The 15,158-nt window shown below is 38.6% G+C and overlaps 1 protein-coding gene across 11 annotated transcripts in view; it reads left to right on the top strand.

Annotated features, from left to right (window-relative positions):
- Nucleotides 1–507: 507 nt before the first annotated feature.
- Nucleotides 508–15,158, top strand: part of LOC123864363 (FERM, ARHGEF and pleckstrin domain-containing protein 1) — an 84,677-nt gene continuing 70,026 nt past the window's right edge. For 2 of the 11 annotated variants that reach the window (XM_045904738.1, XM_045904737.1), the window contains exons 1-3: nt 516–827; nt 2,443–2,589; nt 4,395–4,537. In XM_045904738.1, coding sequence (XP_045760694.1) covers nt 2,514–2,589; nt 4,395–4,537 — 219 coding nt within the window. In that variant the 5' untranslated portion in view covers nt 516–827; nt 2,443–2,513. The other 9 variants (XM_045904730.1, XM_045904739.1, XM_045904735.1 and 6 more) reach the window with 7 other exon arrangements.

Genomic DNA, 15,158 nt, shown 5'->3' with positions numbered 1-15,158 from the left:
AATCCAGGGTATAATCTATCTCCATTCTCAGCCCAATCCGTCCAGTGGTTTTTGCGTGAAGGATTAACAAACATACACACACACACACACACGCCCATACAAACTTTCTCCTTTATAATTTAGTGTGATATCCTCCTGTGTGGGTAGGTTAGGTACATGTTTGGTACCTACCTATTAACCTACGCATGTTGCTAGCTTGCCTTGTGCTAAGTTGTGGGCCAATTTTAGACTGGTATATAGTGATCTGTGGCCAATTTATAGGTGTCAGTTATTGAAAGTCCTTATTTAAAAAATACTCATTTTTCTAGATTAACTAGATTTTAGAATAGAATTCACTAGATTGACTGCTGATTTACATGTAGTTATGTTGTACAAAATATTATTAATAATAATATGTATTCGATACTAGGTACCAGATGCTTTAAATCTCGCAAAAAATAACATATTGTAGTTTTACTTAGGCCTGTACTTTGTATTTGGAGCTTCTAGTCTGAGTAGAAATTAAAAAAAAATCATTTTTTACATGGTAACATTGTAAAATAAAGTAAATAAATATGGCGTAAATCTCGCATTGGGTGTGTAAAGTGTCTTTCCATTATTTTTCTATAGTTAATTAACAAGCGAGTCGTCTTCACACCGTTTTGCGAAGGCAAAAGTTGATAGATCGAAACAGTGACTGAATACAGTTGTACTTAGTGTAAAAGTGGTGATGCATCACATGACAGATCAATGACTCCCAGTGATGGTTGACAGGAACTCGGGAGTTGGGGCTTCTATGCGCTGTGAGTTGAATGTCGACCCTCTCGTTTAACTGCGAAAGTTAGAAAGTAAGACAAGATGTTTACGTTCAAATTGTATGTTTAATTGAGAAGTTTCCTATACAGCCACATATATCATAAGCGAAAGGGCGTTGTTAATTACAAGTACATGTGATTATAGTTATTTGCGTAATTAAGTTTGCAAGGGGTGCTTCCTAGTTTGCTTATTAGATTGGGCGGCGCGAGTTCGCGGAGGCCGCGCGGTCGCGCCGTGTCGTCTCTGTCATCGGCCGGGCAGGCGGGCGCACCTCTGTTTGACCTATTTTCTGGTTATTGCATTGAGGACTAGTATTTATGTCTGGGGAGCCGATATAGGCCGCCGGTCTTGCACCGTGTATGCAGTAAATTGTAGTAACATAATTATGTGCTTCTTGTCCAGGGATTTGATACTCTTAAAAGTTATATACATGTTAATAAACAAGTAGTTATTCCATACCAATTACTGTGATTTGAGTGAATTGTTGCAAAAAAGTTGAGTATTACAAATAATGATGAATAAGTGTCTCTTCATTTAAATGTTGAAGGAAAAAGGTACAGTTCTTCATTATGAAATAATTTGTAGTATTTTATGTACACTTTTATTCAGAAATTTCTTAATTTTACAGGTTTTCAATCAGTAGCAAAAATAGACACTAATCATATTTTAAACTGAAATTGAATCCCATCATTAAGTAATTACTTAATGATTCTGGTATCACAATAAGCAAGTAAATTATGAAACATTCAATAACTGGTAACATGAATTTATAATTTTAATTTTTAATTCTTATTTAATTATTGTAATAATTGAGGTATGTTTTATATAAGTAAATGATTTAATGAGTGCATAATAACAATAATAGCTTATCTATTTGTTTGCAATCTTATATAAGAAATGATGTCATTGCTAAGTAATTAAGTAATGGGAAAAACTACTTTTTAATGCCTACATTAGTAGTTAGGCAACTTACTACCTACTATCTTAACATTGTTTTCAGTATTATATTTCATCTAGTTTTCTGTAGTAAGTCATTTCCTACATTACAATGTACATCAGGTGACTTGAGCAATTGCCTGCTTGTTTGCTCACTATTCACAAAAAACTAAACTACCTATCCTTCCAATAGAGAACCCTAAATATTACTGGACAGTACTGTAAGGATGGTTACTGCTTTCCACACTGCATGGTTATCACCAAGCACAAGTCTTCATCATCCATCCATCAGCCTGTAAGCGTCCACTGCTGGACATAGGCCTTTCCAAGAGCGCGCCACCAAACACGGTCCTCCGCCTTCCTCATCCACCCGCTCCCCGCTACCTACTTCAGGTCATCGGTCTATCACACTAATATTATAAAGGCGAATGTGTGTGTGTATGTTTGTTACTCCTTCTCGCTAAAACTACTAGACGGATTAGGCTGAAATTTGGAATGGAGATAGATAATCTCCTGGATTAGCACATAGGCTACTTTTTATCATGGAAAATCAAAGAGTTCCCACAGGATTTCGAAAAACCTAAATCCACGCGGGCGAAGTCACAGGCATCGGCTAGTCTTGTAATAAAAGAACTACTGCTGGTTGTACTAAGGCCAACTTTTGATTGCACATGACAATCAATGTGTCAACAAAATTCTGTATTGTTGCAGTTAAGTGGAGCAGGTGTAGTGTAAATGTGTAGTGCAGTGACAATGGGTGGCTTAGTGCGCGAGTGTACAATATGATGGAGACCGAGCTCCCGCCCGGCAGCTGCAACTCCACCGGCCACCTGTCCACCATTGGATGGAATATACCAGGTTAATATAAATCTCTATGACTAACACCACAGTGTGAATACATTTTTTAACCCCCAACCCAAAAGAGGGGTGTTATAAGTTTGTCATGTGTATTTGTATATCTGTCTGTGGCATCGTAGCTCCTAAACTAATAAACCGATTTTAATCTAGTTTTTTCACCTTTCAAACAAAAAAGCTGTTCTTAGCTTGTACACGAATGCTAAATCACTTGGCAGCACAGTTTTGCCAGTATGGTGGTAACTAGCCGCGGCCGTAGCCTTCCGGCAGATAATACAGTGAGACAAAACTCTTGCTGTTTACAGTTGTAGAATCTACAAATCTAAACAACTGATCCATGATCAGTAAAATAATTGCTCCTGTGGTTAGGTTGCTCTGTCTAAAGATCTCTTTCAACTGATAAATTTCTCATTAGGCTGTGCCTTTTATTAGGTACCTTTATAACTGTCAATCATTTAACAGGGCTCTCTCCGTCACTCGTTTTATACCATTTCATACAATCGTAGTTCCAATTTCATTTGAATATTAAGCAACCAACGTCCATGAAATTTTGCACACATATTCTAAAAACTAATATCTGTGTCTGTGGTGTTTTAGATTTTCCTAAAAATATGTAGTTTTAAAATTACAGGGGCTCAAAGATTTGTATGAAAATTTTAAGACCGCGTAACTTTGAAACCGAATATTTTAACAGAAATCTGGAAAACCACAGACATAGATATTAGTTTCTAGAATATGTCTGCAAAATTTCATGGACTTTGGTTGCTTAGTATTCAAATGAAATTGGAACTACGATTGTATGAAATGGTATGAAACGAGTGACGGAGAGAGCCCTCGTGCTGAAACCACCCAGAGAGAAGAAGAACTGTCAATCAATCAATCAATTTATTGCAATAGAAAAAATATTGCTAGAGATTTCATCTGTGAACAAAGTGTGATAAAAATTCAATTTCACACATTTGTATCATGGATATCAGTCCAAAGTTCATATTAAAAATAAGTGAGTGCCTCTGTCTGTTACCTTTTCACGGGTGAACCGCTGAACCGATTCGGACGAAATTCGGTACAGAGCTAGCTTATGTCCATCCCATGTGTAGTGCGAAAGTGTGTGTTGGTTTGTCCTTCAATCACGTCGCAACCGACCAACGGGCCGACGTGATTTTTTGCATGGGTATAATTAATGACCTATAGAGCGACATAGGCTACTTTTTAACCGGGAAAATCCTGCGGGATTTTTAAAAACCGAAATCGACGCGGACGTCAGATGGTAATCTATATATCTATATATATATATTATATATAATAAATAAAATTGGAGTGTCTGTCTGTAATTTCGAAATAACTACCTCATATTAAGCTCATATGGTTATTTGAACGATACCATAACTGAATCACACGTTTTTAAAATTTTTGTCTGTCTGTCTGTCTGTCTGTCTGTCTGTCTGTCTGTCTGTTTGAAAAGGCTAATCTTTGGAACGGCTGAACCGACTTTGACGGGACTTTCACAGGCAAGTAGAGGATTGACCAGGGCGTAAAATAGGCTACTTTTTTAACCGACTTTCAAAAAGGGAGTTGTGTTTTTCTACCTATGTACACCGAAATCTCCGAGATTTCTGAACCGATTTGCGTCATTTCTTTTTTAATCGATAGAGGAACTTTGCGACATTGTTTCATAAAAAATTTGGAGTCCAACTCCTCAATCCTGATGCTGCAGGGGATCTGACCAATCCACGCGGGCGAAGCTGCGGGCATCAGCTAGTGCAATAATAAATGCCTTTGACTGGCCTTAATGTGTGTGGTACTTGCAGGTCGCATGCACCACTCGGCGAGTACGCCGGCGGGCGTGGACGGCGGCGCGCGCACGCCCCCCGCCACGCCCAAGAAGGGTGGCAAGATGCTCGCCGTGCGCGTGCAGATGCTGGACGACTCCATCTCCATGTTCCAGATACAGGTCAGTGCTTACTCACGGCGGATCCAACCAAACAGCCACGCGAGCCTCCCAACGTGCAAGGTTAGGCCTAGAGCTGCATTGCACGGAAATTCCATTACCGATCTTCCGCGGCGGAGCGCCAATAATACATTTTATTACATCATATAACTAGCGCACACCCAGTGTGTGCTACTATGTTAAAAAAACTATCTTCGCATTATTGCCTTTCTAATGGAACCGGTTTGGGGCGGTTGTATGGTTTCAAAGTCTAATAACCGACATAGGTAGGTAGTAAGGTAAGGGCTGTTGTATTATACAGTCAGAAAATGAGTTTTAGCTTAGTTTTAGCAAGTAGTGCAGCGATCACAGCGACTTTTGCAAGTTTTATTGCTAGTGGACTTTTTTTTCTCTCTCGTCTGGCTTTAGAAATATAAGCCAATGTCAAGTTTGTAGTTATTTGTAACAAGTTAGTTAAACTATACAATTATGGACCCCGTCTGTGCCGGCGCTCGCCGACATACGCACGGCACCCCCTTAGAGCGCTTTCCAGTCAGTTTTAACAAAAAAAACACTCCAAAAAGGCAGAGCACGCCCGCCAGCCAACTCCAACACAGACGAAGTCCCTAGTGGACATTTGCACTATAATAGGTAGTTTTTAGGGTTCCGTACCTTAAAAGGAAAAAGGAACCCTTATAGGATCACTTCGTTGTCTGACTGTTGGGTTGGGTCTGCCCAGAAAACCTATAGGGAAGTACCGTTGACCTAGAATCATGTTAGGCAGGTAGGTAGGTCTTATAGCACAAGTAAAGCGAAAAATCCGAAAACCGTGAATTTGTGGTTACATCACAAAAAATGATTAGTTTAGTAAGGGCCGATTTTTCAATAGTCAAATAACTTTTATCTGAGGAATGAGGGTGTGACAGTTTTGGTATAGGAAATCTGTCAATACGTCAAATTTATTCCAAAGATTAAAGTTATTTGACGATTGAAAAATCGGCCCTAAATCACATTGCAGCCTTGCTCATAAAAAGTGTTGTATCCTGCACGATGGTACGGAACCCCTTGTGTGCGAGTCCGACTCGCACTTGAGCGGTTATGTTTATGCGAATGAGCAACTTGGCATGAAAATAACGAATACAGTCCCCAATAAAATAATAAGGTAAAGAAAAACCCCGCATAAAATGGAGAGACGAGTGGGTATGCATTCAAGCTCCTTATTATGTTTTCTTGCGTAAGCACGTACTGACACCTACTCAACAACAACAACTGTCTTTTTAACGAGCACTTGAATTCCATTAGCTAAAAATAGCCATATTTTTTTGAAAGCAGACAGAGAAAAACAATTACTGTAAACGCTCGTTTTTATCATCTTCTTCTAATATAAATAAAGAAAGAAACGTTTATGGAAGAGATTTTGCATGTATCTGGGTTTTCTCTTATCTTAGTATTTGGGTAATGTCTATGATGTAGACAGATAAGAGAGATTTCTTTATTTGCATAATATAATGTGTGTACATGAGATGATAAATCTAATTAGAGTCCAACATACCTATTAGCCGAAGCGCGTAGTACAAATATTTTTGTCTGTTTTCATTCCTACATGCATAACATAACATTCCATTAATAAAGGATTTTCAAAAAAATTATCAGCTGAAAATTGAGGTTGGTCAGCTATTATTTATGTGTAATCTAAATCCATACTAATATTATAAATGCGTGTCTGTCTGTCTGTCTGTCTGCTACGTTTTCACGGCCCAACCGCTGAACCGATTTTAATGAAATTTGGTACAGACTTGGAATACATTCCGGGGAAGGACATAGGCTACTTTTTATCCCGGAAAATCAAAGAGTTCCCATGGGATCTGAAAAAATCGAAATCCACGCGGGCGAAGTCGCGGGCATCCCCTAGTACTTAAATATTTTAATAATTAAAAAAGTCCTGACTCACTGACTGCGCATTGCCCAGCCCAAACCATTTGAATAAATTGAAGAAAGCTAGAATTTTGCACAAATGATCCCTTCATAACGTTAGCTAAGGAACAAGGCCGGATTTTTCGGTCTAGATATCCGGCCGGTAAATAACGATAATTTTTAGAAATTATGGGTAAAGTAATTGTAAATGTAAATCCTAATTCGTGATATATAAAACACAAACAATGTTTGAACTAAATAATGTCTGTTATAGACTTTAAAACCGCTATGCCCCAACCGATTTCACCAGGAAAGCAATAATGCATAGATACTTTTGACTACTAAAACAATGCATTAGGCACATTTTTTTTAGCTTTAAAGCACACGCCCTGTATCCCGTAGTCTATACTAATATTATAAAGAGGAAACCTTTGTATTTTTGTATGTTTGTATTGAATAGGCTCAAAAACTACTGGACCGATTTCAAAATTTCTTTTACCATTACTTAGAGAGATTCTTCCCAATCCGTATAGGCTATATTTTATCCCGGAAAATAGATAAATGTCCACCCGTGCGAAGCCGGGGCGGGTCGCTAGTTATGTATGAAGTGCCACTTGTGAAATGATAATATTTTATGTGAAAAGTAGCACAGGTTCAACCCAGTAAAGTGTAAACTTAGTTGGCTTAGTAGACCCATTACTCGTATTTAATTGGTCGGCAAAGTTTACGGTGACGTTCTCGACTTAATCAGGACGCGGACGCCCCATTGTGTTCCCTCGTGAATTATGGGCGAGGCCGTTTGTTGCAAATGAGATGCGTGCATACTACAGGAGTTCAGACTACCTGATAGTTATTACCAGCAACTTAGTACATGTTTACGGTGGGGTTATACGATTACGAAAGTTGGTCGTGTTCGCGCGCCCTTAGAACCTTTTATACCGTTTGAACCTATTTTCAACCCCCGACCCAAGAGAGGGGCGTTATAAGTTTGACGTGTGTATCTGTGTATCTGGCATCGTGGCTCCTAAACTAATGAACCGATTTTAATTTAATTTTTGTTTGCTTGAGAGGTATGATCGAGTGTTCTTAGCTGTAATCCAAGAAAATCGGTTCAGCAGTTTGAAAGTTATCAGGTCTTTTCTAGTTACTGTAACCTTCACTTGTCGGGGGTGTTATAAATTTTTAATTTACATTTGTAATGAATTAGGTTAAAAGCTCGTTTAAAAGTTCTTCCTTATAATAAGTTCCACACAATATATTCAAAAGGGTTTTTAGCCATCATTAGGATGCTTAATGGGCTCTTTCTTCACTCGGGCCTAAATCTCTGCATTCCTATTCATTCTCAACTTTTCACAGTCTAGTACAGGGTTCACACTGATTCTTCCACTAAGTCCAAAGAGCTAGATCATTATACCTACCAAATTAATATCGTAGGGCCACACTGATTCTTCAACTAAGTCCAAAGAACTAGTAGGCTGTTTATGCCAAATATCGTAGTTTTGAATATTGCACTTTTAATTCTGGGATTTAGATGAGTGTCCTATGGCGCCTATGGTATTTAGGGCATTCCATAGCGCTGGATATAATCAGACATTTTGAACCTGCTATTGCGGACTAGTTTAGTTGTTCTTGCGGCCCGGAGTTCGCTTGGAGGCCCTTGGTCAGTCCATTTCGCGGACAACAAAACCGACATCGAACATGGAAAGCCAAACCATCCACGTGTCGCTATTGTATCATGACGCAAGAAAAGGGCGGGCTTTATGTTGGAAAAATTAATTAGAAGACGCCAGTAGGTAAAACCTAGTAATTAGTCAAGCTGCAAGAGTCATTTATAGTCTTTCCTAACATTTATTTCACTCAAACCTCCCACTACGTGGTCGTACGCCTATTTTGAAATTCGAGTTTTATAAGTGCGCTTCTGTTTTCATGCCCCGATCATATTTCAGATTGAAAGTTTGGGAGTTTTCAGGATTCTTTTGTTATTGTTGAACTTTGTTTTAAGAATAACCTTTAACTTTGGACAGTTTTTAAGATTCCATTGAGAAATTCATTGTTATTAACTATAGCTGTTGCCCGCGATTTCACTTGCTTTCAGTTTTGTTTCATTTTTAAATTCGGGGAATTTTCTATTTCTTACTCTTCATCGTCGTTGTCTCAATCTATAGTCGTCCATTGCTGAACATCTCGTGGCGATTTCCACGACCGAGGTCTTGCGGCTTTCTCCGATTTACTTGATGTTGTCTATGTATATTGTATACTGTATACTTATTCTTAGCTGCTTAACTAAGAATTCTACCTCGTTGGTCTAGTGGTTATAGCATGCTCGACTGTAAATGACGAGGTCCCGACACGGGTTCGACTCCCGAGTTCCGCCAAAAATACCTAAGTATCAGGTTTTCTTGTCAAGAGTTCTCAGTACTAGCCCGAAACTAAGAAATTGACAGCTTTACACCCCGTACCTCGGAGAGCACATAAAGTCGTTGGTCCTGCGCTTGATCTCTCATGGATTGCCGTCCCATCGTACCTACTATGAGAGTGAGGGAATAGAGATTGCACCTGTGTTTGCGGACACACTTGTGCACTATAATATCTCCCGCGCAGATAGCTATAATCTCTGTGGAGATTGCCCGCTAAGTATGGCCGAAATTCGGTGCGTGGACATATCTATTCTTAGTAATCTCAGAGTAATTGTAACCATAAATAGATGAGTTAGTAATATTAAAGTAATTGATTACGTTTAAGTAAGTATTGTTTTAACGGACACGTTTACAAGAGTCGCAAATTATATAGAAGCAAGAGCTCGTTAATCTGTTAAAAGAAATCTATTACAACATAAGATAGTCTAACGATGCTTATGAGGCAAGCTTGAATCTGCAGACGCTAGGCTCTCATAAAGCTCTTGGGTATTGATTTAAAATCGCTCATGTTTTCAAGAAAAATATAGGTGCCCTTCTCTCGTGATATTATGGCACTGTAGCTGTAACATCCAATAGATGAACTTAGATTGTTTACTCGTGGCAATAACGTTTTGCGATCGAAATTAATATAATCTATTCTATTTGGCACTAAGTAGCTTAGCACATTGTTATTTGTCAAAATTGTATGGTCTTTTGAAAAATAATAATTTTGCTAAGTAAATCGACAGATATCATTTGGCACAAGTTTCATCAAAATCGGTTCAGGCGTTTAGTCTTTAGAGCGCTGCAAAGGAACAGACAAACATATAGACTGATGAGCACACAACACTCTTCGCATTGCGCAGTCGTGTAAAAAATTACACTTTATACTTTGACGTAAGATTTTTTACACCTTTTTTACCCGTTATCTCCCAAAGCCACCATGATCAAAACATCATAGTCGCTGATCGTTCTTCCCTGTGTTGGGGACACGCAGAGAAACTTTTACCTTTTACAAAATATCGAAGGTCTGGCATTGCGGGCTCTTATTCTACTAGAAATTTGAGTCACGCAAATCACGGTCACCTGCTAGAGTCTCGAGAGAGAGCCAGCGCGTGCTAGGTCTTCGTTATTTTATAAAAGCTGAAAGTGTATCTGCGTATTGTCCTCAACACACGGAGGAACAATCAGCGACTATGAAGTTTGGGTCATGGTGGCTTTGGGAGATAACAGGCAATAAATTGTTCATGTAACAGGTAACTCCTGAAGTCCTCAGTAACAGTCTTCCTTAAGGAAACTACGGAAACGTAATAATTGTGCAAAGTAGGTACTCGTATCTTTTAAATCATCTCAATAAATGAGCTAAGAGTCATATCAATCGATAAAAATAATAGATTATGTAAGATTTGCCAAAAACGATCGAGCGTAGGCGTCGCGCCTCGCGCCGGGCAAGAGCTGCCTCCTAATTTAACAAAACAACTTTTTTGTAACTTGGAATTGATTCGAACTTTTTAAGACTTCCAAGAGTCAGGCTTCTGACTTGTGCTAATAGGCCTTAATGAATTGAGCGTGAGTCTTATTTTCAGGAATAAATTACTTTTGAAGCTACATCATCATTATGAAATTTTTTCATCAGTCTTTTTGCGCTCAGTGATAGGCGCAAAAAGACTGATGAAGAAATTTAGACATAGACACAGTGGACATAGTGACTCTACCTTTTCAGAGTTATGTGTGTTTTTTTAAGTAATTAAATATCACTTGCTTTTAATTTATTTTGATGGCTACAAATATCTAATCAGTAATTCAGACCGTTATCCTTATCACATTACACGATTTCGATTTATTCTAAACCTACTTTTAAACAAAATCCTACGGGCTTCGAAATCGTAGCGCTTTTATGTAAGAGTAGGTTAGCCAGTGCCGAAACGGGAGCCATTCCCAACGGAATGTGATCAATGTGTAGTATATTATGTGACTCGTAATAGCTTCGTGTTTCCGAAATAGGTGCCGATGGAAACTCCCTACTGCCCCCAATGTTAGAATCTCAAGCGAAAATAGGTGAACCTAAGATTGTGGTAAAACTCCCCACGCTCTTCCATTAGGCGTATGGAACTACGAGAGTCGCTATTCGCACTAAAAGCGTTTTTACTTTTTAGAAGCTTTTGGAACAACTTTGCATGAAGCGACTAGCCTGTTTGTTTTAGCGACCCAGTACTCAGAAAACTCTGTTCGTTAGCCTGTAAAGCCGCCTTCACAATATTAATTAAATTTAGTCAGTAGTCTAGCTAATGTTACAATTTTCAAGCGAAAATAGGGGAACCTAAGATTGTGGTAAAAGTCCCCACGCTCGTCCATTAGGCATATGGAAGTATGAGAGTAGCTATTCGCATTAAAAGCGTTTTAAAAAGCTTTTGGAAAAACTTTGCTTGTAGCAACTACCCTGTTTATTTTAACGACTTTGTACTGAGAAAACAGTCAGATTTGGTGAGCCTGTAAAGCCGCATTTTCAATGATAGTTAAATTCAGTCAGTAGTCTAGCTTATGTAAAATAGGCGAACCTAAGATTGTGGTAAAAATCCCCACGCTCGTCATTAGGCATATGTATGGAAGTATAAGAGTAGCTATTTGCACTACAAGCGGTTTTTGACGTGACAACGTCTTATAATTCGATAGAGCCGGCTGCACGCACGAAAAAACATGACTCATGCGGCGTTACCTCGCTCTGAGGCGTTCCATGTAAGGCTTGAAGTGCAAGCGAGAGCGCGGAATGAGCAACAAAGAAGCACAATCGGCCTTTGTTGTCACGTTCAACTATCGTCAGTAAACCGACTTTACAGACAACCAATTTTTTTAGAATAACTTTGTATGTAGCGACTGCCCTGTTTATTTTAGCGAGCTAGTCGGATTTGGTTAGACTTTTAAGCCTAATTCACAATGACAGTTTTTAATCCGTAGTTACATTAAACTACAGATTAAAAACTGTCATTGTGAATGTGGGGATACCAAGTGCGGTATTATATGAAAGAGCTTTACCTGAACATCCTAAAACAGATCTTTTTCTTTATTTTTATCCATAATAGTTTTTGATTTATCGTGCAAAATGTTGGAAAAAATCCCCAATTACGGAACCCTCGGTGCGCGATTCTGACTCGCACTTGGCCGGTTTTTCTCTTCAGAGAGTTATGTAGAGCAGAGAGCTCAGATCTCAAGGGCATGCGACTGAGCTGCCTAATCATTCATGCAGCCTTCAACGCGAACTGGAAGGTTAGTTTCACCTAAATAGAGCGCCTTCCATACTTACAATGTCTAAATTTGGCTTTAGCCTAAAGCCACTTACGTGGTCTGACATCAACCTGTATGCGTCCACTGCTGAACGCAGACCTATTCAAAAGCGCGGCGAATACGATCCTACGCCTTCCTTATCCACCCGTTTCCCGCCACATTCTTCAGGTCATCAGTTCAGCGGGCTGGAGGTCGTCCTCACTTAAACTAACCTTTATTTAATTACTTTGGGATAAGCGCGGCAACGTCATTTGAACCTGCTCCGTGTCTTGTCTTCAGCATACCAATTTGAATCTTATTCAAGATTCTTTATTGCAGAAACATTTTTAACCCCCGACCCAAAAAGAAGGGTGTTATAAGTTTGATGTGTGTATCTGTGTATCTGTCTGTGGCATCGTAGCTCCTAAACTAATGAACCGATTTTAGTTTAGTTTTTTTTTTGTTTGAAAGGTGGCTTGATCGAGAGTGTTCTTAGCTATAATCCAAGAAAATCGATTCAGCCGTTTGAAAGTTATCTGCTCTTTTCTAGTTACTGTAACCTTCACTTGTCGGGGGTGTTATAAATTTTTAATTTACACTTGTTTATAATAGGATGTTAAATTACATATTTTCGAGTAGACACGTTTCACCTTACATAATCAGGCATGCAAAATTAGTACTAAAACCATTTAATATTTACCTTTTCTTTAAAAGTACTATAATATTTATCTATAATAATATTATACTATACTTTTTAATACTTTATTCTTTAATATGTCGTGTCATCATATACATGAAGCTGAATATAAGTAGAGTTGAATAAAGTATTTGGTCTGGCAATCATTTGCGACAAATACTTGTACATTTATGTATTTATGTAGGCACTCGTACATACACCGCATCCGCTCACCCGCTTTGGCTAACCGAAACCATTTGAATGCATTCCAGACTCCAGCGGTCGCGAAAGTGGCAACAGCTGTACATTAACGAACTTCCTAGTAATAGATAGCACGTATTGAATTACTAGATTATGCTTGCGACTTCAATCAGTTTCGGTTTTTAAAAATCCCGTGGAATTTTTTGATTTCCCGGATAAAAAGTTGTTATTTCAATTTCCGGGACGCAAGCTACCTATAAATCGGATAAACGGAATTCCGTGGAAACTCTTTGATTATCCGGAATAAAAAGTAGCTTATATTCGTCCCCAGGATGTAAACTAACTTCGGTTAAATCGATGGGCCATGAAAAGCTAGCAAACAGACACACACCCCTAATGCCTTTAATACTAAACTCTTACGTTTAACAACTTATCTCTGATTTATGCGATAATCGCTATTCTTTCGATTTCAAGACCCTATAGATTAAAATGAAACTGTTTTAATTTTATCGTTTTAAGTTGAATTTAGGAAGTAGGTATTCACATCTAACATAGGTAGGTAGGTACCTAACGTCATCCACTGGCTGTAAGCAGGCTCACTGTTAAAGTCGACTGCATTTTTCGTTCACACTATGCTGAATGCTGAAAATTATGTAATGGAAAAGCAGTAAGCTACAAACTCGTACTCGTAATACTCGCTCACAGTCAACGGCTGGCAATACTTTAGAGCTGGATTGTGAACGCTCGCTTTTAATGGACGCTTTAAATTGCATCAGCTAAGGTCATAAACAACCATTTTGTCGTCAACGTCACCTACCAGACCGGACGTGGCCTTAATGCACAAAGGCGTTCATTGTTTCACTATAGGGGTGGTGGTGTAAACAGTTGGTATGATACGGATGCTGATATCTCTGTTAACAAACAAGCGAGGCTTTTAACCCGCAAGTAGGTAAACATGTTAGGTATTATAACATGTGTATCCATATCTAATAGTAGACTAGCAGCTGACCCTGCATTGTTGAATTTTTTTTTATCTACGTTACGGTCTACGTTATAAAAAAACATACATGATAATTTCAAGTTTCTGGACATACCGCTATACTGACATCTAAAAAGCATACTTTGACTGCTCAGACTTTACTTAGAGTTAAGAGTTAAGACAGATTTGAATCAGACACATAAATCGGTCTCGCTTTAACTTTATCTTAAGTCTGAGCTAAAGTAGATAACTTCGCCCTACGCTGGGCCATGCACTATCAAGTTAGCAGCGGACTTCAGTAAACTTCACAATTTATGGCTATCAAGTTTACTGGACGTGCCGGTAGCCCTATTTTCCTATGATTTTACGTCACCATAGCCTAAAATTTGACATAGGTATTGTCAATTCAGAATCAAAACGAAAGTTCCCTCACTCTAGTTAAAATACTTCAAACCATGCGCCCACTATTTCACCATTGTCGTACTATTTACTTACTCCAAGCACTATAAAGCATAATCTTTGTTACGTTTTGCGTATTCCCGTGAAAAACTAAAGCCAACTGGCTCTTATCGTAAAGCGTAGCGTAGCTTTGGCCTTTCGCCAAAATTTATCACGGGTAGGCATATCTTAGCAAGTACCTAGGTACTTTAACATTGCCTCCGTGTCTTTCATGTTACTACTTAAATATCTATTATATATCTATTTAGTGTGAACGTTATTAAGAGGTCTTTTTAACCCCCGACCCAAAAAGAGGGGTGTTATAAGTTTGACGTCTGTATCTGTGTATCTGTCTGTGGCATCGTAGCTCCTTAACTAATGAACCGATTTTAATTTAGTTTTTTTTTGTAGTATAGGAGCAGGCGTTATTTTGTGGAAGTCCATGACATACAAGGAACCAAAAGCTTAATTTGCTATAATCCGCCAAACCAAAGAAATCTGTATGGTTGCAACATGCAGCAAATTAAGCTTTTGGTTCCTTGTTAGTTTTTTTTGTTTGAAAGGTGGCTTGATCGAGAGTGTTCTTAGCTATAATTGAAGAAAATCGGTTCAGCCGTTTGAAAGTTATCAGCTCTTTTCTAGTTACTGTAGCCTTCACTTGTCGGGGGTGTTATAAATTTTAAATTTACACTTGTATCATAAAAGGTGTTTCCTTTTATGTTCTAATCAATTTGATCGGTTCAAGGTTTCTTTGGCCTTTCGCCAAAATTAATGACGGGT

The sequence above is a fragment of the Maniola jurtina genome, chromosome 4 (assembly GCF_905333055.1).
Source record: "Maniola jurtina chromosome 4, ilManJurt1.1, whole genome shotgun sequence".
Taxonomy (NCBI): Eukaryota; Metazoa; Arthropoda; class Insecta; order Lepidoptera; family Nymphalidae; genus Maniola; species Maniola jurtina.
The sequence above is the reverse complement of the archived record's forward strand: the minus strand, read 5'-3'. Positions and strand labels throughout refer to the sequence as shown.